The sequence below is a fragment of the Nyctereutes procyonoides genome, unplaced genomic scaffold (genome assembly GCF_905146905.1).
Source record: "Nyctereutes procyonoides isolate TBG_1078 unplaced genomic scaffold, NYPRO_anot_genome, whole genome shotgun sequence".
Classification (NCBI taxonomy): Eukaryota; Metazoa; Chordata; class Mammalia; order Carnivora; family Canidae; genus Nyctereutes; species Nyctereutes procyonoides.
Window position 1 is genome coordinate 22,638,868 of NW_026575048.1, and position 26,654 is coordinate 22,665,521.

The window sequence follows — 26,654 nt, forward strand, 5'->3', positions numbered from 1 at the left end:
CCGGCTGAGTTTATTTTAAGCTTAAATTTAAGCTCTTGTTGAGTTTATTTAATTCTTTGCTTTTTAAAAACTTAACACATGGATATGGTTTAATGAAAGGAGAAAGGTGTTAAGCTGTAAACCTAAGTCTTCTTGCTGTATGTGGACCCCCTAACCCTTCTCTGCAGATAAAGCCATTGTTTCTGCTTGTTTGGGGTCTTTCTGGATACTAATTGGTTATATGGTTATAGAGGATTACATATAACCATAACACCTTATGGGTAACCTGTACTTTGCAGCATCTGATTATTCCCACCGTTTGAATGTGGACCCTAGAGCATTTTTGTTCATCAGCAGTGCTTTCTTTGACTTGGTTGTGGGAAATATAGCAGTAGGAAATTTTAGGATAGAAACATTCTTTTTTAGGATAGAAATATTCTTTTTTTAGCCTATACTATTCTTTATAGGGGTGACAAACTGGAATGTTTTCTTTAAAATCTGTTGCACTTAAAAACCTGTTGATCGGGCAGCCCGGGTGGCTCAGCGGTTTAGCACTGCCTTCAGCCCAGGGCGTGATCCTGAAGACCCGGGATCGAATCCCATGTCAAGCTCCCTGCATGGAGCCTGCTTCTCCCTCTGCCTGTGTCTCTGCCTCTCTCTCTCTCTCCTCTCTGTGTTTCTCATGGGGAAAAAAAACCCCAAAAAAAACACAAAACCTGTTGATCTGGGGTACCTGGGTGGCCCAGTGGTTGAGCATCTGCCTTTGGCCCAGGAGGTGATCCTGGGGTCCTAGGATTGAGTCCTAGGATCCCCTGCAGGGAGCCTGCTTCTCCCTCTGCCTATGTCTCTGCCTCTCTCTGTGTGTGTCTTTCATGAATAAATTAAAAAAAAAAAAAACAACAAAACCAGTTGATCTTTTAAAACTATACACATGAAAAATTCGAGCGGTTCCTAACTGAAGAAAGTACACATTATGCTTAATACTGACCCACTTTTCTCTGCTGCCGTCAATCTGAATGGTCATCAGTCTGAGTGGCTCAGTTTTGTGGGGAAGCTTTCTGTGCTTTTTTGTATTTTTATAAAAAATGCACAAGTAGGCATTTGCTTTTCATGTTTTATTCCCAATTCCTTTATTTGACACTCTTTTTTTTTTTTTTTTCTCCATCATACCCTCTCCTCTTTAAAATTATATTCCCAGGCTTTAAGTTCCAAAGAACCTCATATGTGTTTAATAAGAGATATTTCAAACTGCTGGGCCCCCAAAGTAGAACCGGCTATAACAAAGGTGAGTGCATTTTATATTAGAAATTGAGAAAAATGAGATTTAGGTGAATCGAATTGTTACGTAATACTGTTTAGACTCTTTGATACCATCTCTTTATGATTTTGTTTTAACAAGTTTGTGGGATTAGGTCTCAGATAACAAGATTATAAAACTCTTTTGCTCTTGATTTGTTAAGTGCATGAGTGAATAGATAACTAGAAGTTGAAACCTGGGAGTTAGCCTCTGCCCCCACGTATGATCATTAAATAAACATCACATTTATCAAATTATTTTACCAATGTCAATATTTAAAGGAGCATAACTTTGAGAAGAATCTTACATTTAAAGGTGAAATAAAGCCTAAAATGATGGGTCTGGAATTGAACACCGTATATACACTAATCATCATCATGCTTTATTTTGAATATAACATGGCGTCTATATGTAGATATCATATGTTTGGCAGTTTAATGAGAAAGGGAAAGCCAATACATGCTATGATGACATCCATATATGGTTTCGCTTCTGGCTGAGTTCCAGAGATGACACCTTTCTCTTGGCTGTCTGAGCATTTCTGGCAAAGCTCGATTACTGGAGATGGTTGCAAAACATACTCTAATGTTTTTAAGTAAACTGTAATCTATAAACATTGTTCCTGGTTTTTACTCTAATGTATTGAAAACTGTAAAACTGAACTTTCAGATTATAATTTAAAAACATATTTGCCAACATTCAGTTAAAATTTATCTTTAATTCATATATTAAGTTAGTTATGTTAGATTTTTGCAATAGAAGAACCTTTTAGTTCGTTTTCTCATTGGGGCTAAATCTTGCTAGGACAAAGGCACCATTTCTTTGGTCACGTCCCTGCTGTTCCTATTCAACAGGTGAGAACACCAGTGATGAATTCTGAAGCAAAAGTTTTGGTGCCAGGGGTGCCTGGTCATCATGCAGCCATCAAGCCTGCTCCTCCACAAACTGAGGAAGTAGAGAGCAAGAGGAAATTGGGGGAAAATGAGGTAATAGAGGCACTCTGACGATGTTTGAGATTCGCACTCTGACGATTTTTGAGATTGCTCTTGAGACTCTAACACATATATCGGATAGAGCCAGACTTGGAACTTGAGGAACTGAGATTGCTGCTGTTAACTCTCTCTCTCATCCCCAGCAGCACAGGTTCCTGAAATTCCAGATTGTAGACTGTGAGATGTTTACTTGGCCACTGTTAATGGAGAAGACATTGTACTAACTACAGAAGGTGCTGTTTTGGCCTTTGTTAGTGGTCAGCTGGGTCACATAATTGAATACATCAAGCCAGGACTTGCTGTGATGATTTCCATTGGGTTTCGCATGTTGCTGACTTCCAGTGATGCCTCTTCTCTTGGCTGTCTGAGCAGTCCTGGCTAGTTTAGTGATAGTTGGTCATCATTTTAACCTCTTAACTTATAAAATTTCATTTTTTCTCAGCTCCCTAGACCTTCCTTCCTGTGGTTATTGTACTTGTCTCTGCAGCTTTTTTTTTTTTTTCTTAAGATTTTTATTTGAGAGAGTAAGCGAGCCATGAGTGGGTGGTGGGGGAGAGGGAGAAGCAGATTCCCTGCTGAGCAGGGAGCCAGATGCAGGACTTGGTCTCAGGACCCTGTGATCATGACCTGAGTCAAAGGCAGACACTTAACTGACTGAGCCACCCATTTGCCCCTGGACCAAGCTACTTTAGGCCTTGTCTGGTTTCACATTAATAGATCATTTCTGTTCTGCAGGTTAGCATTGAAGAGCGCCTGGGAGCACTGGATATAGATACAAAGAAAGAAAAGGTTGACCTTCCACAGACAAATAGCTTTCCAGTTCTTCTCACACAGGGTTTAGAAAGTAATGATTTCGAAATGCTAAATGTAAGTATTACAGCAGTTTTTCAAATGAATTAAGACAGTTAATTTTTCTTAGAAAGTGATTGACCTAGCACACTCAAGTGAATAGTCATGTGATATAGCTATTTTGAATTTAATATTTTCTGACTGTAGTCAAGGATAGATCACTTGGTGGCACTATACAGACAGTCACCAACCTACAAAGGCATTGTGTTAAATTATTTTGAACCTGGAATGCATTTTCTCATAGAAATATTGTTCTGACTTGTTATTAGGTCTTAGGCTTTAGTTCACAAAAGCCTTTTATAAACATAGTGTAGCTGAACTATAATACTCAGCATTCTAGATCACAATTTATATTTTTTTCTGTAGGAAAATGCGTTCCTGAGTTTTTACTCTGGATTCCAGAAACTTATTTCCCCCTGGCCGTGAGAGGGGGCGGTGAGGTGGAACCTTGGCAATGGGTAGGAGGTTTGGGGGAAAAATTCAAGAGGGTTGGGGGTTATGTTTGAAGTATTTAGAGGTAAAAGTACTAGAAATTTATATAACGGAGGTATTTATTATTTCTGTGTTTGTAGGTTGGTGACTGCTTGTATGAAGTAACATAATTAGGTCCTCTTAAATTCTAGAATTTAATAGTGGTCTGTAGAGAAAATTTAATGTAAAAATTGGATTTAAGCGCTGCCTGATTAGATAAAATCAGTTTACATTTTCTTAGTGATTCAATATTATGGTGCCACTTAGTATTGATGTGACTTTATTCATAGGCTACTTTAATCATGTAACCTATGAATAGCGTCTTTCTGATTTATATTTTGATCTAAATGTGAATATCATTTATGTCTAAGGTGATTTTACAAAACGAGGGGAAATCACATCCTAAAATTTTTTGTAAAATTACTTGTAAAATAGTTTGTGAGTATATGTAATTTGAAAGGTGGATTTTAGTTACATGGCATAGAAACCTAGATGAAAATAAGCTGTAGAAAACAATGGACAATGTTTTTAAAATGTAACGTAATTTATCTACTGCTGTTGTCTCCTTAACTATACTTTGAAACCTTTCTCAGTGATACAAGTAAATCAGCTACCGATTTTTTTTTAAAGAAACATTTCAAAACATTTAGAATTATTACAGTGGACCCCCCCACGCACTCATCACTGAGTTTCAGAAATTATCAGCACTAGCCAATCTATTTGTCATTGTGTCATGTATCTGCCCACAGGCCTCCCTAGGTTATAGTGAAGCATAGAGACGACATTTTATCCGTAAATACATCCTTGTTCAACTCTGACAGTAACAACTCCTTTTAAAAACAACCACAATCCATTATTACACCTTAAAAAAGTAAACATCAATTCTTTGAAATCATCAAATATTCAGTTAGTAGGTTTATAGTTCCCTGATTGTCTCATGAACTTCTTAAGTTTTTATATTTGCTTTCTTCAAAATGGGATCCCCATGAAGTACACACAGTATTGGGGAGATAATGCCTCTTCTGTGTCTTGCAGTTAAGTTTTTGGGGAAGCTATGTTATTTGCCCTGAAGAGATTCTCACATTCTGGATTTTTGCCTTCTGTAAAACTCCATTTTGTTGTGTCATTTAATCCAGTAAATGATACATTTAACATGTTCCTCTAACATACTTCTTGTACACTGGTAGTTGGATCTAAAAGCTTGTAGAGATTCAGGTTAAAATCTTTTGGCACTTCAAAGGTGACAGTGTATTTATCAGACATCACAGAGTTGTTGGGGAAACAGTATGACCTTTTTGGAAGCACTTCTTAAATTGTGAAGGGTTGTACACGCAAGATTTTTTCATTATTAGAGGTCTTTAGGTGATACATTGTATTAAGTAGAAGTAATTGGAAACTAGAATCCTGAAACATTGTGTGCTGGAAAAGACCTGTAAAAGTTAGAGTGAAGAGCTTCTTTTAAAATAACCCTTTAAAAAAGATAAGTAAAATATATATATAATTTTTTTTAAGATTTTATTTATTTGAGAGCGGAGAACACAAGCAGGGAGGAGGGGAAGAGGCAGAGTGAGAGGGAGAAAGAGACTCTCCGTTGAACAGGACCCTGAGGTTATGACCTCAGCCGAAGGCAGATACTTAGCTGACTAAGCCACCCAGACCATGCCCCCCAATAGTTTTTTTCTCCTAAAAATACTCTTCTTTAATCCCAAAAGTTACCTTATGATTATACATGAAATATAGCAGGAGGACAATAAAAATGAAAGAAGGCAATGAGCAGTGGCAGGAGTGTATCATATGACTAGAAGTGAGAAGAATCCCTACCGTAGAAAACTTGACATTAAATTTGTGGCTTTAGAAAGGTGGAAATTTGACTCAAAGAAAATGTCTATAGCTTATGAGAAGTCTAGTCATTTATGTAATTCATGGCATCCACAGACGACAGCTATTTTTAGATTTTTAAAAATGTATGTAAATAATTTTGTGCCATTTACAGTAGGATAAATTCTGTAAAATACACTATAAAAGATGCCTCTACCTCTGCATTACAAAAATTGAGAGAAATTAACAAAGATTTGAGTAGTGATGTTTATGGTTGAAAGATTTAATACTGTTAAACGAGGAATTCCCCCCACCCCCCCCATACTTTTCTGTGTATTCAGTGCATTCCCAATTAAATTTCAGCAGCATCTCCAGGTAAAATTGGAGGACTTAGCCTACTCAATTTCTTTTCTTTCTTTTCTTTTCTTTTCTTTTCTTTTCTTTTCTTTTCTTTTCTTTTCTTTTCTTTTCTTTTCTTTTCTTTTTTCTTTTCTTTTCTTTTCTTTTCTTTTCTTTTCTTTTCTTTTCTTTTCTTTTCTTTTCTTTTCCTTTCCCTTTCCCTTTCCCTTTCCCTTTCCCTTTCCCTTTCCCCTTCCCCTTCTTTCTTTTCTTTTCTTTTCTTTTCTTTTCTTTCTTTCTTTCTTTCTTTCTTTCTTTCTTTCTTTCTTTCTTTCTTTCTTTCTTTCTTTCTTTCTTTCTTTCTTCTTTCTAAGATTTTATTTATTCATTCACGAGAGATATAGAGAAAGAGGCAGAGACATAGGTAGAGGGAGAAGTAGGTTCCCGTAAGGAACCCGATGTAGGACTCGATCCTGGACTCCAGGATCATGCCCAGAGCAGAAGGCAGACGCTCAACCACTGAAACATCCAGGCGTCCCAAGCCTACTCAGTTTCTTTTTTTTTTTTTTTTTTAAATTTTATTTATTTATGATAGTCACAGAGAGAGAGAGAGAGAGAGGCAGAGACACAGGCAGAGGAAGAAGCAGGCTCCATGCACCAGGAGCCCGATGTGGGTGGGACTCGCGCCAAACCGCTGCACCACCCAGGGATCCCACCTACTCAGTTTCAAGATAAAGTATAGTAATCAAGATAGTTTGATAATGGTGAAAAATAAATACAGATTAAGGAACCAAAATAGTCCAGAAATAGACCATACACAATTAGTTGAGTTAATGGAGAAAGTAAAATCATTCCAACAATTAATCCTGTACCAACCAAATATCCATATGGAAAAAAAAAATACATCTCAGCTCTTATTTCACAAAAGTTGACTCAAAATAGATAAATGTAAAACCGAAATCTACGAAACTGGGGAAACTGGGATCCCTGGGTGGCGCAGCGGTTTAGCGCCTGCCTTTGGCCCGGGGCGCGATCCTGGAGGACCCGGATCGAATCCCACATCGGGCTCCCGGTGCATGGAGCCTGCTTCTCCATCTGCCTATGTCTCTGCCTCTCTCTCTCTCTCTCTCTCTCTGTGTGTGACTATCATAAATAAATAAAAATTATAAAAAAAAAATCTACGAAACTTCTAGAAGATAGGATAAAATATATGCAAACATTAGTGGACAGAGTCTTGATGGCATCACAAAAAGCATTACACACTCCAGGAAAAAAGCGGTCATTTGGACTTAATGAAAGTTAAAAATCTTTTACTCTTGAAATGACACTGTTAAGAGAGAGGAAAGGTAAGCTGCGGGCTGGCAGAATATTTGCAATCCTTACATCAGACAAGTGTTCCTATCCAGAAAATATAAAAGACTCAATAATGAGACTCAACTCAAATAAAAATCTGGTAAAGGTGTGAACAGGTACTTCACAAAAGAATTTAAATGGCCAGTAAGTGCATTTAAAAGTATTACATATCATGGATCACCACCAATGCAAATTAGCATGACAGTGAGCTAACACTACATACCTGCAGTGGGTTGATTAAAATTTAAAAGATCCTTCTGTTGGTGAGAATGTGGTACAGTTGGAATCTCATATCTTGCTGGTGGGAATATAAAATGGTACAGCTACTTTGGAAAAGAATTAGGCAGTTTCTTAAAAGTTAAAGATTCATCTCCCATAAGACCCAGCCATATTCTACTGATAGGTATTTACCTGGAGAATCAAAAACATGTTCATATAAAGACTTGTACATGAATGATGCTAGCAACTTTATATTTTTTAAATAATTGTAACCTTGAGAGAACACATGTTCCTCAACATATGAACAAATAAATTCTTTATGTAGCACTGTTAGGAATATATTATTGATACATTAGCAACATGGATGAATCTCAAACTTAGGCTGTGAGAAAGAAGCCAAAGAGTACATGCTCTTTATGATTCTATTTATATAAAAATTCTAGGAAATGCAGACCAATATATATAGTTCAGTGGTTACCTGGGGGTGAGGGTGGACGATTAGAATGTTAAGGGGCCTAAGGAGGCTTGAAGGTGATGGAATGTTTATCATAGTGTTTGCTTCATGGATAAATGTTTATGTCATACTGATTAAATAGTATATTTAAGTGTGTACTGTTTATTATGCTTCAGTTATAGTGTAGCAGACTTGTAAAAGAAAAACCTTCAATATTATCTTGGCTAGTTACAACTGTGGTTTATAGGGTTGTCCCTTTAAATATATTTTCAGTGGAAGTTAATGCTAACTTCTATATCCATTAACACTTTACTTTGGCTTATGGTAACTTGCTTTTACTTATTTTAATTTGGAAAATTATCATAGACCCTCTTGTTAGTTAGTATAAGAATTACTTGAGAGCTTGTTAAAAATTCTTCTGTCCAGCAGTTTGATATAACTTCTAAATAGCTAGGCCATACGTACTCTTTTTTTTTTTTTTTTTTTTTTTTTTTAAAGAGAGAAGGAGAGCAGATGAGAGGGAGAGGGAGATAATTAGGTGGGGCTCTTTCTTACAATCCTGTTGAGATCTTGACCTGAGACAAAGTCAAGATGGGCACTTAACCAATTGAGCCACCCAAGTGCTCTAAGCCATATGTACTCTTGTTGGCCTTTGACAGTTCTAGTTTATACCTCTTATCTTGGTATAATAATTAATAGTGACTTTCATTGTCATGTGTCCTAGTTTAGACAACAAATTATATGATCACATTATATTTTAGAGCACCAGGAGATTTCACATACTACATATTTTTTAAACCCTCATTCCTATATTGTTTTTAACTAAGCTTTTGGTATAAATAATGTACAACAATAGATTCAAGTTTATATCCCGTGACTTGAAGGGCTACTATCCTACTTGGCCAGTTAAGACCATGAAACCTGATAGTTTGGTGAACATCTTGTGAAAATTGAGGACCTTAACAAGAGTGGGTCTTATTTCAAATAGTAATTTGTAGACTAGTTCAGATAGATTGTTCCCTATAACCTGTAGATTGTTCAAACTTTGTGATAACTGGTATTTATAATAACATGATTTGAGGAATGTTTAGTATCATCACGCATCTTCTGAATTACTGTTGAAGTTCTGATCAACATATTTTGCTTTGAATCTTGTATTCTGATTATTTGAAAATATAAATTTAGGTTAATTGAAACTGTTTAATCAGGACAGTCCATTCCTCACTTTTATAAAAAGTTTTATTTCTTTTGCATGAGGAACTATGCAATTATTCCAGTGGTAGTTTTTGTGTAGTTTTTGATGGATTTGAAAGGGCTTGGTGTAAAGATATTTTTATAAGTAAATAAAATTCATAGGGAATTCTGAAAAGATGCTGTTAAAATAGGCTATTATCAGTCTTCTGTATATTGCCCTTTGGTACTTCTGCTGTTTATATTTTAAGCATGGCCTTTAGAGTACCAATCATCACCAAAACAGCATGCATCCATCATCAGGGAAGTTCCTCTGGGAATTAAACTCTTTGGAAAGAATAAATACATAGAAAAGTTCAAGAGGAAGGGGAGAATGAAGATTTTGAGAACCTGAAAGGACTTGTATTTCACACTCTTGCCTATAGATGAAGCATCTGGGGTTTGGAGACATTGAAAAGCCTGCCAGGATTAGGACTACTCTCTCTCTCTCATTTTCTGTACCCTGTAGTGGAGACTGGGTTTCTCCAGTTGAGGTACTCTCCCAGGGTTTTGATTCAAGCATTCGTTATGTATGATCTTTTAATTATCTTAAAATTTTATCAAAAGTTGATAATTTTAAAAGATTTGTTGCTTTCTAAGTGTGGTTTTAGTATGTTTTGCTCAATCATATGTGGATATATCTCTGATTTCATAAAATGGCAGTTTGATAGCTTCTCTAAAGTGGCATATATCTGTAAATGTCTAGAGGTGTTCTATTTTATGTAAAAATTTCATAAAGTTTAGAATCTGTAGAGAAGAAACTCCGTTCATCAAAGTAAATGTCTTGATTCCCGAAGATTATTCTTTTTGAGAGCCAAAGACCATAACATAACATTTTCCAGTCAGCCCTTCCAATCTTCATTCACTAAAATTCAGTTGGTATTTTATTGTTTGGTTGTTAAAACAGACACAAGAAAAATGCTCAACATTACTCGGCATCAGGGAAATACAAATCAAAATCACAATGAGCTACCACTTCACACTGCTCAAAATTATTAAAATGAACAACTCAGGAAACGGCAGCCGTTGGCAAGGATGAGGAGAAAGGGGAACCTTCTTGCACTGTTGATGGGAATACAAATGGGTGCAGCCACTCCTAAAAACCGTATGGAGGTTCCACAAAAAGTTAAATATAGAACTACCCTACCACCTAGCAATTGTACTACTAGATATTTATCCAGAGGATACAAACGTAGTGATTTGAAGGGGCACATGCACCCCAATGTTTATAGAAGCATGTCTGCAGTGGCGAAAGTGTGGAAAGAGCTCAAATGTCTATTGATACATGAATGGATAATGAAGATGTGTTATAGATGTATGTGTATATACATATATATAGACACATACAATGGAGTGTTTTACACATGCACTGGAGTATTACTCAACCATAAAGAATGAAGTCTTGCCATTTGCAGTGACGTAGATGGAACTAGAGGGTATTATGCTAAGTGAAAAAAGTCAGAAAAAGAACCATATGATTTCACTCCTATGTGAAATTTAAGAAACAAAACAAATCAACATAGAAGGGAAGGAAAATAAGACAACAGGGAGGCAAACCATAAGAGACTCTAACTACGGAAAACAAACTGAGGGTTGCTGAAGGGAAGGTGGGTGGAGGATGGGGTAATCGGGTTATGAGCATTAAGAAGGGCATTTGATGTAATGAGCACTGGGTGTTCTATGCTACTGAGGAATCACTGAATTCTTTCCCTGAAACTAATAGTACACTGTATGTTGATTAAATTGAATTTAAAAAAGAAAAAATATCATTTTTACTGTTTTTCCTTTAGTGTCTTTAGCTTCTGCATATACTTATCTTTATGTTTCTTTTATTTTCTCACAGAAAGTACTTCAAACTAGGAATTTAAACCTAATTAAGAGGACTGTATTAAGGATGCCCCTGCATGCTGTTATTCCATTGTTACAAGAGGTAACTGTACTCTTTTCATTTTAAGGTCCTAACACTGTGAGTTAAGAGAAAATCTAGTGTTTAGAGAAATGGATTTGTAATATGTAAGCAAGCAGGGTACTTAGAGTAGATAATAGATCTATTCAAAATTTACCTAGTTCACATTTTTTAGTGTATTTTTTATTGAGATATAATTCATATACCATAATATATACTCTTAGTATGTATATGCATTGTGCTGTGTTTTTCTTTAAAAATCTACAGGTTGTGCAGTTGTCACACCAAAAAATTTGTGTGCCAGTTAGCCGTTCACCATTCTCCCTTACTCCCAGTTTCTGGCAGCCACAGATTATTTTCTGTCCCTGGGTTTGCCTGTTTTGAACATTCATTTATATAACTTGTAGCTTAGATTTTTATCAGGTGGTAATTACTCTTATTGTGAGAATGTGTTCCTAGATTATGTTATGTTCCTTGAACAGTGAGGAATTAGGAAATTTAGGAATTCTTTAGGAATATTGATTTCCTAATAGTCTTTTTTGGATGGGGGAGAGGGAGAGAGAATCTTAAGCAGGTTTTCTCTGCCCTGCACAGAGCCCTTATTCTGGGGCTCAATCTTCTCCTGAAATTAAGATCTGAGCTGAAATCAAGAGTTGGATGTCCAGGCACGCCCTGTTAATATTCTTTTTTGTTTTTTGTTCTCCTGGATGTGTGTATTGTGGGAATTGATGCACATTGGCTGTCTCTGAAGTGCTGTCACTAATACGGTTTTTCTCCCCCTCAGCTTACGAAGAGATTGCAGGGACATCCTAATAGGTAAGATATTTAGGGGACTTACATTGCTTTGATTTTATTAATATTTTAGAGGTGATTGTTAAAAACATTTTCTGACAGCATGAAATTACATAGTGGATAGCTCCACACTTAATTGGTAAAACTCTAGAAGGGTCAGATACTGCATTCCCCACACTTACTGTAGATTGAATAACTCTTTTTTATTTTTTTTAAGATTTTATTTATTTATTAATGAGAGACAGAGAGAGAGAGGCAGAGACACAGGCAAGAGGGAGAAGCAGGCTCCATGCAGGGAGCCTGACTTGGGTTTTGATCCCAGGTCTCCAGGATCATCAGGCCCTGCGCCAAAGGTGGCACTAAACTGCTGAGCCACCGGGGCTGCCCAAGATTGAATAACTCTTAATCCTAAGATTTTAGTACAGTAGTACAGTTTTTTTTTTTTCTTTTCTTCTTCTTCTTCTTCTTCTTCTTCTTCTTCTCCTTCTCCTTCTCCTTCTCCTTCTCCTCCTCCTCCTCCATTTCTTCTTCTTCTTCCTTTCTTCTTCTTCTTCTTCTTCTTCTTTCTTTTCTTCTTCTTCTTCCTTCTCTTTTTAAAGAAAACTCCTGTGTAATTTTTCATTATCAGGTTGTGTAATGAATTAGTCTTAATGATTTAGTCCTAATCAGATGTAAAATTGCCATTTGTAGAACTTCCCCAACCTCTGGTAGTTGCTAAGACACTGTAAGGAAATATTTTATAGGACTGAATTTTGTGTTTTTATTAATACTTTGATGATGAAGTATTTGAATAGGGGGTTGGTATCTCAGGGATCCTAAGCTGACAGTGTAGTTTTATCAGTGCTACAGTATATAGTTGTTTTTTTTTCTTTTTTTTTTTAAAGATGTTATTTATTTGAGAGAGAGCACATGGGGTGGGGGGTGTAGTTGGAAGGGCACAGGGAGAGGAAGAAGCTGACTCCCTGCTGAGCAGGGAGCCCTATGCTCATCCCAGGATCCTGAGATCATGACTTGAGCTGAAGGCAGATGCTTAAACCAACTAAACCACCTAGGCCCCCCTAGTTTTTCTTTTCTAAGTTTTTTCCCCTGATAGACTCCATTTGTGTTTGGAACTCACAGAGAAAAGCCAGAGAATTCATTGATTAGGCCCACCTTACACATTTTTTGGTTTATATTTGTCTTTTAACGTGGCATGGAAATCTTTTGCTATTTGTACCTTATGGTGAGTAGATGGTGGGCATAAAATGCCAAGTGATTTGAGCTCAGTTTATTGCCTTGGTATCAGTTAATTATGAAGTAAAGCATTGGTTTTATTCTTGAATTGTTTTAGAGGAAGGGAGTTATGTTCAGTCCATATTACCCCCCTCTCCTCCCCATGAGATGAGTCTGTTTTCACAGATCTCAGACTCATAAAGGGATGAGAAGACTGTCAAAGTCAATGATTTATTTAGTAGTGTTGTTTTTCACGGGGCACAATTTATAGATCTTCACTTGGCCGGAGTTTTCTAATATTACAGCTCTGTTGTATTTAATTTTGAATTCATGAATATTTGTTTACTTGGATTTTTTTTTTTCAGTGCTGTGTTAATGGTTCAGTGGCTCAAATGTGTGTTAACGGTCCATGCATCCTATCTATCCACAGTAAGTCTTCAGCTGTTGTTGCTCAGTGGCTCTGATAAGGATTAGAAACTGATGTGTTAATGAAAGCATCCTCCCTCAACCTGCCCTTCAACCGTCAGCTACTGCTTTTAAAGGTTTTATTTTACCCCAGGTGCAATGTAATGTCACCATTGTTGACTTTGGAAATTGGCCTTTTTTTTTTTTTTTGCTCTGGATTTTAGAAGTAATATATATTCTATAGAAAACGTTGAGAAATACAGAAAGGAGAAAAGTTAACATTGGCATACTAGTCTTTAGGTGTTTTAAAAAATATATAACCTGTTTAGCAAAATTATTTTTATATAATGTGTATCTCCCCATTCTTCTATCTTGTCCCAGGACAATGAAAGATAGCTTGTGGTAAAAATGAAGTTAAATATTTAATACATGTCATTTTGTGGGGCTTCTGTCACTCTTTGTTATCTATGCAAATGGAAAGGAGGAAACAGTTTTAAAGCAACACCAGAAAACACAGTGTTATATGTCATAATATGAATTGGGTTCTTCGCCCACTAAGTCAGTTATATTTTAAGCTAGAAAAAAATTTACACAATTTCCTTTTTCCTTTTTCTTTAATTTTATTACCTAGGACCTTATAATAGATTTTCTTAAGAGGTTATAGTGAACAGTTGGAGAAAATTCTTAATTGCTCTTCCTTTCTTAACACAGTTTCATTTATCCAGCTCAGCCTGGTCACTGTTCCTTGTTCTTTCTCAGACTTCTTTTGCCTTCAGTAGTTTGAAATAGGGAAAACAAATGGATAACCTGCTTTGAGGCCAGCAGTTCTATGAGTCTGGAGGGAATTCCGTCAGGATGTTAGAATTGGGGGAGGTACAGGAGATGGTCAGAATGGCTGCTGGGTTTCCCCGCTTACAGAATCTTGGGAGATGAGGTGAAGGCAACTATGAGTGCAGTGGCTGAGTGGTGGGTGGTGGGCACAGGAAATTCCCCTAGGCATCCGGATTTGTGGGAAACAGGACACTTTTTTTTTTTTTTGTAACCTCATTTACATGCTTACAAGTAAAAAAGAGCCTAAGGAGGCCTTGTAATGAAATCCCTTCTGGAACCAACTGCTAAGGGTGAACTGCTGGAGTAGTAGTAGTATAAACATTCAGTCTGGCTGAACAGATCAAAGAAGCATGGTATGAAGAGGGCTCCATTGTGGGGGTGGGTGAGCAATTTTCTCTCCTCAGACAGTGCTTTCCCTTCGTTTCCTCCTCTTTATCAGGTGTTACCTTTTCTAAGCCAAGGGACTGTGCTAAGCCTGAGGCTTAAGTAATGGACAGATGCCCTAATCCCCCTTTTTCTGGAGCTTATTGTCCCAGTAGGGACAGATAAAGAAAGAGTTGAATGACAATTGGAATGTGATCATGTTAAACTTTGTTTTAATCATTTTGTGCCTGTATGCTGTTTTATTTATTTTTAAGATATTTGTTTGTTTGTTTGTTTATGAAAGAGAGACAGACAGACAGACACAGGCAGAGGGAGAAGCAGGCTTCACGCAGGGAGCTGGACGTGGGACTCTATCCTGGGTCTCCAGGATCCAGCCCTGGGCTGAAGGTGGTGATAAACCTCTGAGCCACCCAGGCTGCCTTGTTTGCAGTTTTAAAGTTTAACATTTGAATGAAACTCTTAGTTATGCTAAATTGTCAGCAGTAGAAGGGTAAGTACAGGCTAAAGGGCTGAGTGAGTTCTTTTTTTTTTTTGTCCCCCTGGAGGGACAGATTTCATGCTTCAATTCCTTAAGCATAGTTCAGAGGATTCTTTAATAGGGAGTATATTTGAAATACTCTAAGGTCAGCTTTGTATTCTGTCGCTCTGTCAGTGCTGTTCTCAGGAAGCTGTGAAAACGTTCCTTTAGTTTGATAGGGTCTTATGGTAGAAGGTAGATAATGTGATATTATCAGAGTAAATTTCAGAGGAAAGCCCAGAGCTACGTGGTGGTTTCTTTTTTTTTTTTTTTTTTTTGTCTCAATTACACTGGCCTTCCCTCAATATTTTATTTTTAATTTTTAAAAATTATTTTAGGGCAGCCCCCGTGGCCCAGCAGTTTAGCACCGCCTTTGGCCCCGGGGCGTGATCCTGGAGACCCCGGATGAGTCCCACGTTGGGCTCCCTGCATGGAGCCTGTTTCTCCCTCTGTCTGTGTCTCTCTCTCTGTGTCTGTCATGAATAAAAAAAATCTTTAAAAAATTATTATTTTAAAGATTTTTTATTTATTTGTGAGAAACACACAGAGAAAGGCAGAGACATCGGCCAAGGGAGAAGCAGGCTCTCCTCAGGGAACCCTATAGGGATCTTGATCCCAGGATCCCGGGCCCATGACCTGAGCCAAAGGCAGATGCTCAACCACTGAGCCATGCAGGCTCCCTTATTTTTTATTTTTATTTTTTATTCTTTTAGTAGGCTTCATGCCCAGTGTAGAGCCCAACTCAGGGCTTGAACTCACCAGGCTTAGATCAGCCTAACTGAGGTACCCAGGTGCCCCCTCCATCATTATTTTTTAAAAACTATTTTTTGCCTTTAGGACATAGAAAGGCTATGAAAAATTTGAGATGTTGCTAGGTAATGTGCCAAGCAGCCACTGCCACTGGAGCTGTAGCAGATGCTTGTGATGCAGTGACTCAGTACTTGAGTGTATCTGAGCATGATTTGTATGTTTGTTATCTGTACTTTGTCATGATAGTATGAGATATCTTTTCTCCCTTCAGTTGCCTGATCTGGTACCCCAGCTGGGAACACTATACCAATTAATGGAAAGCAGAGTAAAAACTTTTCAGAAACTCTCACATCTTCACGGAAAGCTTATTCTTCTAATCACTCAAGTGAGTAAATCAGATTGTTTTGTGCTAAGCTTTGAATGAGATAGGAATAGAGTGAGGAATAAGGAATGTTTACCTGATCATTGAAAGCCCCATGTTTCAGCAAAAAATTGATAAATCAGGATCCAGTCTTTAACTTGGAAATGTTATATATTTGATAGTAAGTAAACTTATGCCTGATTGACCTTTTCCTCAAAGGTTCTCAGCATCCTATTTTAGTTTTTGATACAGTTAGGATGGTTGTGCTACTATGAATAGCAAGTTACAGGGTATTTATTCAGTTACAGTTTTGGCACAGAAAAATTCTGATCACCTTAAGAGGTTCAACTTTAACAGAATAATTCTTTATTCTTTTATTTGACAAATTTATTTTTTGTCCTGTATTTGGTCTCTATTCCTATTGAGGTCATCTATCGTAGTGTTTGAGGGCAAGTTCACTGTTTGGGAAGGTGGAGTGAGCATGGTGGTGGCTGCCATCCTTGAGATAACTTTGTACTCTTCCTAACAACACTTGATTACCTTTCAGGTTACAGCATCAGAAAAAACAAAGGAAATGACTTGTCCTGCGCAAAAGGCAAAATTGGTGTATGAGGAAGGTGAGGCTTGAAGGGAGTGTGGAGTTTAGAATTGGAACATTCATTATTTAATGTTGAGTTCTGTTACCTTATTTTGTAGAATATGAATGTGAGTAAGATCATGCTATGGCACGCTTTTTCTAAGAAAATGGGCAAACCTGTGGCAAAAATATGATCCAGTAAAAGAGAAGGTGCAAATGTACAGTAAATAAGAAGGCACACTAGGTGTGGAAGAGATTTAAATAGGAAGACACTATGAATAAACTTTTATGCCAGCACATTAAAATCCTAGATGAGAATAACTAATTTCTTAGGAAACAGTAATGACCAAAAGTGACTTAAAAAGAAATAGAAACCTAGAATAAGATAGTGGCCTTAAATTGATTTAATCAAAACATTTGCTCAGAGATGTCAGGCACAGAGTTTTATTTAAAATTTTTTATTTAAATTCAGTTTGTTCACATATAGTGCAACACCCATTGCTCATCCCATCAAGTCTCCTCCTCAGCAGGCACAGAGTTTTTATAGATATATTTTGTCAATCTTTCAATGAACAATTCATTTTTGTCCTGTATAAACAACTCATGCATTTTATGAGTCAAACCAAATAAGGATGATAGTTAAGGAAACAAGATTTTAGGTCATCTTCAAATATCCTGAATAGTAAGTTGATTATTATTTTTTTTAAATAATTTTTATTGTTCAATTTACCAACATACAGAATAACACCCAGTGCTCATCCTGTCAAGTGTCCCCCTCAGTGCCCATCACCCATTCACCCCCACCCCCCGCCCTCCTCCCCTTCCACCACCCCTAGTTCGTTTCCCAGAGTTAGGAGTCTTGATGTTCTGTGTCCCTTTCTGATATTTCCCACACATTTCTTCTCCCTTCCCTTATATTCCCTTTCACTATTATTCATATTCCCCAAATGAATGAGAACATACACTGTTTGTCTTTCTCCGATTGACTTACTTCACTCAGCATAATACCCTCCAGTTCCATCCACGTTGAAGCAAATGGTGGGTATTTGTCGTTTCTAATGGCTGAGGAATATTCCATTGTATACATAAACCACATCTTCTTTATCCATTCATCTTTCGATGGACACCGAGGCTCCTTCCACAGTTTGGCTATTGTGGACATGGCTGCTAGAAACATCGGGGTGCAGGTGTCCCAGCGTTTCATTGCATCTGAATCTTTGGGGTAAATCCCTAACAGTGCAATTGCTGGGTCATAGGGCAGGTCTATTTTTAACTCTTTGAGGAACCTCCACACAGTTTTCCAGAGTGGCTGCACCAGTTCACATTCCCACCAACAGTGTAAGAGTGTTCCCTTTTCTCCGCATCCTCTCCAACATTTGTGGTTTCCTGCCTTGTTAATTTTCCCCATTCTCACTGGTGTGAGGTGGTATCTCATTGTGGTTTTGATTTGTATTTCCCTGATGGCAAGTGATGCAGAGCATTTTCTCATGTGCATGTTGGCCATGTCTATGTCTTCCTCTGTGAGATTTCTCTTCATGTCTTTTGCCCATTTCATGATTGGATTGTTTGTTTCTTTGGTGTTGAGTTTAATAAGTTCTTTATAGATTTTGGAAACTAGCCCTTTATCTGATACATCATTTGCAAATATCTTCTCCCATTCTGTAGGTTGTCTTTGAGTTTTGTTGACTGTATCCTTTGCTGTGCAAAAGCTTCTTATCTTGATGAAGTCCCAGTAGTTCATTTTTGCTTTTGTTTCTTTTGCTTTCGTGGATGTATCTTGCAAGAAGTTACTGTGGCCAAGTTCAAAAAGGGTGTTGCCTGTGTTCTCCTCTAGGATTTTGATGGAATCTTGTCTCACATTTAGATCTTTCATCCATTTTGAGTTTATCTTTGTGTATGGTGCAAGAGAGTGGTCTAGTTTCATTCTTCTGCATGTGGATGTCCAATTTTCCCAGCACCATTTATTGAAGAGACTGTCTTTCTTCCAGTGGATCGTCTTTCCTCCTTTATCGAATATTAGTTGACCATAAAGTTCAGGGTCCACTTCTGGGTTCTCTCTTCTGTTCCATTGATCTATGTGTCTGTTTTTGTGCCAGTACCACACTGTCTTGATGACCACAGCTTTGTAGTACAACCTGAAATCTGGCATTGTGATGCCCCCAGATATGGTTTTCTTTTTTAAAATTCCCCTGGCTATTCGGGGTCTTTTCTGATTCCACACAAATCTTAAAATAATTTGTTCTAACTCTCTGAAGAAAGTCCATGGTATTTTGACAGGGATTGCATTAAACGTGTAAATTGCCCTGGGTAACATTGACATTTTCACAATATTAATTCTGCCAATCCATGAGCATGGAATATTTTTCCATCTCTTTGTGTCTTCCTCAATTTCTTTCAGAAGTGTTCTATAGTTTTTAGGGTATAGATCCTTTACCTCTTTGGTTAGGTTTATTCCTAGGTATCTTATGCTTTTGGATGCTATTGTAAATGGGATTGACTCCTTAATTTCTCTTTCTTCAGTCTCATTGTTAGTGTATAGAAATGCCATTGATTTCTGGGCATTGATTTTGTATCCTGCCACGCTACCAAATTGCTGTATGAGTTCCAGCAATCTTGGGGTGGAGGCTTTTGGGTTTTCTATGTAGAGTATCATGTCATCGGCGAAGAGGGAGAGTTTGACTTCTTCTTTGCCAATTTGAATGCCTTTAATGTCTTTTTGTTGTCTGATTGCTGAGGCTAGGACTTCCAATACTATGTTGAATAGCAGTGGTGAGAGTGGACATCCCTGTCTTGTTCCTGATCTTAGGGGAAAGGCTCCCAGTGCTTCCCCATTGAGAATGATATTTGCTGTGGGCTTTTCGTAGATGGCTTTTAAGATGTCGAGGAAAGTTCCCTCTATCCCTACACTCTGAAGAGTTTTGATCAGGAATGGATGCTGTATTTTGTCAAATGCTTTCTCTGCATCTAATGAGAGGATCATATGGTTCTTGGTTTTTCTCTTGCTGATATGATGAATCACATTGATTGTTTTACGAGTGTTGAACCAGCCTTGTGTCCCGGGGATAAATCCTACTTGGTCATGGTGAATAATTTTCTTAATGTGTTGTTGGATCCTATTGGCTAGTGTCTTGTTGAGAATTTTTGCATCCATGTTCATCAGGGATATTGGTCTGTAATTCTCCTTTTTGGTGGGGTCTTTGTCTGGTTTTGGAACTAAGGTGATGCTGGCCTCATAGAACGAATTTGGAAGTACTCCATCTCTTTCTATCTTTCCAAACAGCTTTAGTAGAATAGGTATGATTTCTTCTTTAAACGTTTGATAGAATTCCCCTGGGAAGCCATCTGGCCCTGGACTCTTGTGTCTTGGGAGGTTTTTGATGACTGCTTCAATTTCCTCCCTGGTTATTGGCCTGTTCAGGTTTTCTATTTCTTCCTGTTCCAGTTTTGGTAGTTTGTGGCTTTCCAGGAATGTGTCCATTTCTTCTAGATTGCCTAATTTATTGGCGTAGAGCTGTTCATAATATGTTTTTAAAATCGTTTGTATTTCCTTGGTGTTGGTAGTGATCTCTCCTTTCTCATTCATGATTGATTTTATTAATTTGAGTCTTCTCTCTCTTCTTTTTAATAAGGTTGGCTAATGGTTTATCTATCTTATTAATTCTTTCAAAGAACCAACTCTTGGTTCTATTGATCTGTTCCACAGTTCTTCTGGTCTCAATTTCGTTGAGTTCTCGAATTTTAATTAACTCTCTTCTTCTGCTGGGCGTCAGGTCGATTTGCTGCTTCTTCTCTAGCTCCTTTATGTGTAAGGTTAGCTTTTGTATTTGAGTTCTTTCCAGTTTTTGAATGGATGCTTGTATTGCGATGTATTTCCCCCTCAGGACTGCTTTTGCTGCATCCCAAAGATTTTGAACGGTTGTATCTTCATTCTCATTAGTTTCCATGAGTCTTTTTAATTCTTCCTTAATTTCCTGGTTGACCCTTTTATCTTTTAGCAGGATGGTCCTTAACCTCCACGTGTCTGATGTCCTTCCAAACTTCTTGTGATTGAGTTCTAATTTCAAGGCGTTATGGTCTGAGAATATGCAGGGGACGATCCCAATCTTTTGGTATCAGTTCAGACCCAATTTGTGTCCCAGTATGTGGTCTATTCTGGAGAAAGTTCCATGTGCACTTGAGAAGAATGTGTATTCAGTTGAGTTTGGATGTAAAGTTCTGTAGATATCTGTGAAATCTATCTGGTCCAGTGTATCATTTAAAGCTCTCGTTTCTTTGGAGATGTTGTGCTGAGAAGACCTATTGAGGGTAGAAAGAGCTAGATTGAAGTCACCAAGTATAAGTGTATTATTATCTAAGTATTTCTTCACTTTGGTTAATAATTCGTTTAAGTATTTGGCAGCTCCCACATTCGGGGCATATATATTGAGGATTGTTAAATCCTCTTGCTGGATAGATCCTTTAAGTATGATATAGTGTCCCTCTTCGTCTCTTGCTACTGTCTTCGGGGTAAATTTTAGTTTATCTGATATAAGGATGGCTACCCCTGCTTTCTTTTGAGAACCATTTGAATGGTAAATGGTTCTCCAACCTTTTATTTTCAGGCTGTAGGTGTCCTTCTGTCTAAAATGAGTCTCTTGTAGACAGCAAATAGATGGCTCCTGCTTTTTTATCCAGTCTGAAACCCTGCGCCTTTTGATGGGGTCATTAAGCCCGTTCACGTTCAGAGTTACTGTTGACAGATAATGAGTTTAGTGTCATCATGATATCTATTCAGTCCTTGTTTTTGTGGATTGTTCCACTGAACTTCTTCTTAAAGGGGAATTTTAAGAGTCCCCCTTAAAATTTCTTGCAGAACTGGTTTGGAGGTCACATATTCTTTCAGTTCCTGCCTGTCTTGGAAGCTCTTTATCTCTCCTTCCATTTTGAATGAGAGCCTTGCTGGATAAAGTATTCTTGGTTGCAAGTTCTTCTCATTTAGGACCCTGAATATATCCTGCCAGCCCTTTCTGGCCTGCCATGTCTCTGTGGAGAGGTCTGGTGTTACCCTAATACTCCTCCCCATGAAAGTCAGGGACTTCTTGTCTCTTGCTGGTTTAAGGATCTTCTCTTTATCTTTGGAATTTGCTAGCTTCACTATTAGATGTCGAGGTGTTGAACGGTTTTTATTGATTTTGGGGGGGGGAATCTCTCTATTTCCTGGATCTGAATGCCTGTTTCCCTTCCCAGATTGGGAAAGTTTTCAGGTAGGATTTGTTCAAATACATATTCTGGCCCTCTGTCCCTTTCGGCGCCCTCGGGAACCCCAATTAAACGTAGGTTTTTCTTCCTTAGGCTGTCATTTATTTCCCTTAATCTGTCTTCATGGTCTTTTAATTGTCTCTTTTTTTCCTCAGTTTCCCTCTTTGCCATTAACTTGTCTTCTATGTCACTCACTCGTTCTTCCACCTCGTTAACCCTTGTCGTTAGGACTTCTAGTTTGGATTGCATCTCATTCAATTGATTTTTAATTTCTGCCTGATTGGATCTAAATTCTGCAGTCATGAAGTCTCGTGAGTCCTTAATGCTTTTTTCTAGAGCCACCAGTAGCTGTATAATAGTGCTTCTGAATTGGCTTTCTGACATTGAATTGTAATCCAGATTTTGTAACTCTGTGGGAGAGAGGGCTGTTTCTGATTCTTTCTTTTGAGGTGAGGTTTTCCTTCTAGTCATTTTGCTCAGTGCAGAGTGGCCAAAAACAAGTTGTATTGGGAAAAGGAGAGAAAGAGAAGGAAAGAAAAGAGAAAAAGAAAAAAGAAAAAAGGAGAAAAAGAGAAAGAAAAAGGTGAAAAAAAAGGGGGGGGTGGGGGAAGCAATCAGAAATCAAAAAGAAAAGAAAAAAGAAAAAAAACAAAAAACATGGGGGAGTATCTTCTGATTCTGTAGACTTTAAGTCCCTTGACTTCCCCTGGAACTGGTCCGTCCAGCTGGTCTTCTGGGGGAGGGGCCTGCTGTGCTGATTTTCAGGTGTTAGCACTTGGGGGAGCTGCTCTGCCCCTGCCTGCTGCAGGGCTCAGTGGGGGTTGTTTACCCCGTGAGGCCCCAGGAGGAACAGCCCCAGTGGTTATGGCAGCTCTGGAAGCCTGGAGTCAGCCCCCGCAGGAACTATGGGGCTCTCCGTCCGCAGGGCCTGGAGGCTCTGGGGCGGGGCCGCTGATCTGCTCAGCTCGGGGCAGGAGCGTCCTGGTTGTCCTGGGCCCTCCCGGCCTCTGCCTGTCCCGGGGGGAGACCAGATCCTGGGCTGTGTCCTGGCGCCCTGTGGTCTGGGGCCTGCGCTGTTGGATTCGCGCTCCCGGTCGCGCAGCCGCCGCTCTGCGGAGCCGCCGCCCAAGCCCCTCCGAGCTGCTCCCGGCCGCGCAGCCCGCTCCGCGCTGAGCCTCTTCCTCTGCCCGAGCCGCCGCCGCCGAGCTGCTCCCGGAGCCGCGCAGCCCCCTCCGTGGAGCCGCCGCTGGAGCCCCTCTGAGCCGCCGCAGCCCTTAGGGAGCTCGGCGCACTCTCCCAGGCGCAGGTGTCTGTTAAGTGTCCCAGGGAGCCCGAGGGCATCCCCGCCCTCCTGGGTCCTGCTCCACCTCCCTGCGAGCCCCTTTCCGCCCGTCCGGGAAGGTTGGTGCAGCTCCTGCTTCTCCGGGACGGGGCTCTCCTGTCCTGGGGACGCTCGCCCCGGTCTCAACCTGGCTCCTCGTGGGGCCCCTCCCCCTTGGAGGCCTTTTGTTTCTTTCTTTTCTCCGTCTTCCTACCTTGATAGAAGCGCGAACTCTTCTCACTGTAGCATTCCAGCTGGTCTCTCTTTAAATCTCAGGCCGAATTCGTAGATTTTCAGGATGATTTGAAGGTTATCTAGGTAATTTGGTGGGGACAGGTGATTTGGGGACCCTACTCTTCCGCAGTCTTGCCCCTCCTGCCTCTAGTAAGTTGATTATTATAGAAGTGCTTGTGTAAAAGAATATGTCATTACCGAGGAGAATTTATTTAAAGATTTTAAGGGAAATTAGCAGGAAATCTATTAAATGTAGTTACCACATTAACAAATTAACAGGGAACAATATACGTTAGTAGATACAGAAAAAGAATTCAGTAAAATTCAGCCTTTCATCATCTTATTATTGATAATCTAAGCAACTTAGGAATTTAAAGGAATTTCCTTAGTCTTATCAGAGTTTGAAAGTATTCCCACAAAGTCAGGAACTAGACAATAATGCACCTTTTATTATTTTGCATATCCTGCCTAGTATTGTATGAAAGAAGTGAATCCTAGAACATTGGACTTGGCAGTTATCCTTCTCAACTTAGAAAATGAAGCAGAATCTAGTTACACCATCATTAATGAGATGAAAATAAACAAGTTTACTGGAATACCAAGATCACAAAAAGGAGTCAGTAGTATGATTGTCTCAGTAATGTATTACAGAAAATATATTAGGAAAAAAGATTTCATTCACAGCAGGAATCAAAACTAGAAGTACCTAGAAATATAAGTGAAACAAAACCTTTATAGAGAGCATGATAAAACATAACTGAAGGACATAAAAGCATACCTAAATTAGACTTTATTATTAATTACTTAGACTTTTTCCAGTTTTATTGAGATATATATAATATTGTACTGTTTTAGGTATACAACATAATTATTTGATGATCTCTGGATATATATTGTGAAATGATTACCATAATATGTTTAATCAACATTCATCACCACTCATTGTTGCGGTTATTTTCTTATGCTGAGAACTTTTTTTACTCTCTTTTAACAGCTTCCAAATACACAGTATGGTATTGTTAAGTGTGGTTACCATGCTGTACATTATATCCCCAGGACTGACCTGTAATTGGAAGTTTGTACCTTTAAAAAAAAAAAAAAAGATTTTATTTATTCATGAGAGAGCCAGAGTGAGAGGCAGAGACATAAGCAGAGGGAGAAGCAGGCTCCCCATGGGAACCCGATATGGGACTCCATCCAGAACCCTGAGATCATGACCTTGAGCCGAAGATAGATGCTCAACCACTGAGCCACCCAGGTGCCCCAGAACTTGGTACCTTCTGATTTTCACTCCTTTACTACACCCTCCATACCTCTGGTGATTACCAGTCTGTTCTTTGTGTCTTAGAAGCTTGGTGTTGTTAGACTGCACACATGAGTAAGATCATACAGTATTCTCCAGTGTTATTGCACCTAGTACAGTCCCCTCACCATCTGTGTTGTCACAGATAGGAGGATTTCCTTTTTTTAATAGCTGAATGGAATTTAATGGCTGAATGTATATCACATTTTCTTTAACCATCCATCCAGCCCTTCAATGAACTCCTAGGTTGTTTTCATGTCTTGGCTGTTGTAAATAATGCTGCAGTGAATGTGGGGGCGGTGCAGGGATCTCTTTGAGATCCTGATTTTGTTTCCTTTGACATATGTCCGGCAATGGTATTGACAGATCATCTGATAGCTTTATTTTTCATTTCTTGGGGAACTCCATACTGTTTTCAATAATGCCTGCACCAATTACATTTCTACCAACAGCACATGAGGGTTCCCTTTTCTCCACATCCTTGGCTTAGTTTTTTAAGATGATTTTGTTAGGGTTTTGGTACTTTGTCCTACCCAGTGAGATCTTGGTGGAATAATTAATGGACTTTTATGCAGATAAGATTATTAATGTTACTGCTTAGATGGATGATCACTGAATGTAATATTTCTAAAAGTAAATTCAAGAATCTGACTCTGTTTATTTAGTTTTTAGGGCTCTGCCCTCTGCAGAGTTGATCACATACTTAAGGCTGGGTTTTTCCCCTTGCAGAATCTTCTGAAGAGGAGTCAGATGATGAAATTGCAGAGAAGGACTCTGATGTGAGTACCTTGTTTTTTGGTCCATAAATCTGCCTTTATACCCTTCTAGTCTGTATGAACAAGGGCTTCATGAATGTTTTCTATGCTTCATCTCTTTCCAACAGGATAACTGGGATGAAGATGAGGAGGAGAATGAAAGTGAAAAAGATGAGGATGTTGATGAAGAGAATGAAGAAGAAGAGGAAGATGCTGAGGAAAGAGATGAGGAGAATGGGGAGGACAGGGATGTGGCCAGTGAGAAAGAATTAAATGGAGATTCTGACTTAGATCCTGAAAATGAAAGTGAAGAAGAATGAGGATGGAGAACAAGCTGATGGAACTCTGTCACTTCTGGCACGCGCCTTCCCCCATGCTGCCGACTTCTCCTGGGAAGGGTTGTCTCTGGGACAGGCGCCAGGGACTGTTGCACATATCCAGATTCCTCGTGCTGGTCCCCATGCCGTCTTGCTGTCCTGAGCACCCCAGTCTTCACTGTGTAAATAAGAGTGTTTCCTTCAAATGTTAATAAACTTTACACAGCAAATAGACACATTTTCTGCAATGTACTGACATGAGTGTCCAATATTTGGTATATTTTTATAATATAATATCCCAGTATGGTTGGTTCTAGCAAGAATTGACATAAGTGAAGACACAGACATTTCCCATGTAGGGTTTCAAGAACTGGACTTTTGTGAAGGAGTCAGCTCTTATCTCAGGTTGGTATCTTTCATCAGATCCAGATATGAAGCAGCACTAGTGAAAATTTTTAATTTAGTACATTTTCATAAAATATGAAAGGGTAACTAAAGATTTGGAGTAAAAAAAGGTTGGGACTTAAAAGTTAAATATCAGTATCCCTAGCTTATCTATTAATGGAGGTGTCTGATTTGAGTCAGGTTGAATATTTGGAGTGCTTCCCCCAAACAGCCACTTATTTTTTAAGCTGTCATGTGGAATATTTTTTTAAAACACACAAAAAATTATGGTAATTAAAAAACTAAAGAATTAGCCATATTAAGGATTTTTCTTGACTGCAAGTTGCCTGTAAAGAATCATCAGTG

The 26,654-nt window shown here is 38.6% G+C and overlaps 1 protein-coding gene and 2 non-coding genes across 3 annotated transcripts in view; all 3 read left to right on the plus strand.

Moving 5' to 3' along the window:
- The window catches only part of WDR43 (WD repeat domain 43), a 50,429-nt gene extending 24,291 nt beyond the window's left edge, over nt 1–26,138 (plus strand). Inside the window, exons 9-18 of the mRNA XM_055327004.1 lie at nt 1,178–1,264; nt 2,131–2,262; nt 3,004–3,135; nt 10,845–10,931; nt 11,692–11,723; nt 13,277–13,340; nt 16,070–16,183; nt 16,707–16,776; nt 25,562–25,611; nt 25,716–26,138. Of these exons, the coding sequence (XP_055182979.1) occupies nt 1,178–1,264; nt 2,131–2,262; nt 3,004–3,135; nt 10,845–10,931; nt 11,692–11,723; nt 13,277–13,340; nt 16,070–16,183; nt 16,707–16,776; nt 25,562–25,611; nt 25,716–25,907 (960 nt within the window). The 3' untranslated portion in view covers nt 25,908–26,138. The remainder of the gene's footprint in view (nt 1–1,177; nt 1,265–2,130; nt 2,263–3,003; nt 3,136–10,844; nt 10,932–11,691; nt 11,724–13,276; nt 13,341–16,069; nt 16,184–16,706; nt 16,777–25,561; nt 25,612–25,715) is intronic.
- Nucleotides 1,736–1,815, plus strand: LOC129511229 (small nucleolar RNA SNORD53/SNORD92). The gene has a single exon (XR_008664778.1). It is a non-coding gene; the product is annotated as a small nucleolar RNA SNORD53/SNORD92 (small nucleolar RNA).
- On the plus strand, nt 2,565–2,640 carry LOC129511230 (small nucleolar RNA SNORD53/SNORD92). Its single transcript, XR_008664779.1, has one exon. It is a non-coding gene; the product is annotated as a small nucleolar RNA SNORD53/SNORD92 (small nucleolar RNA).
- Nucleotides 26,139–26,654: the final 516 nt, after the last annotated feature.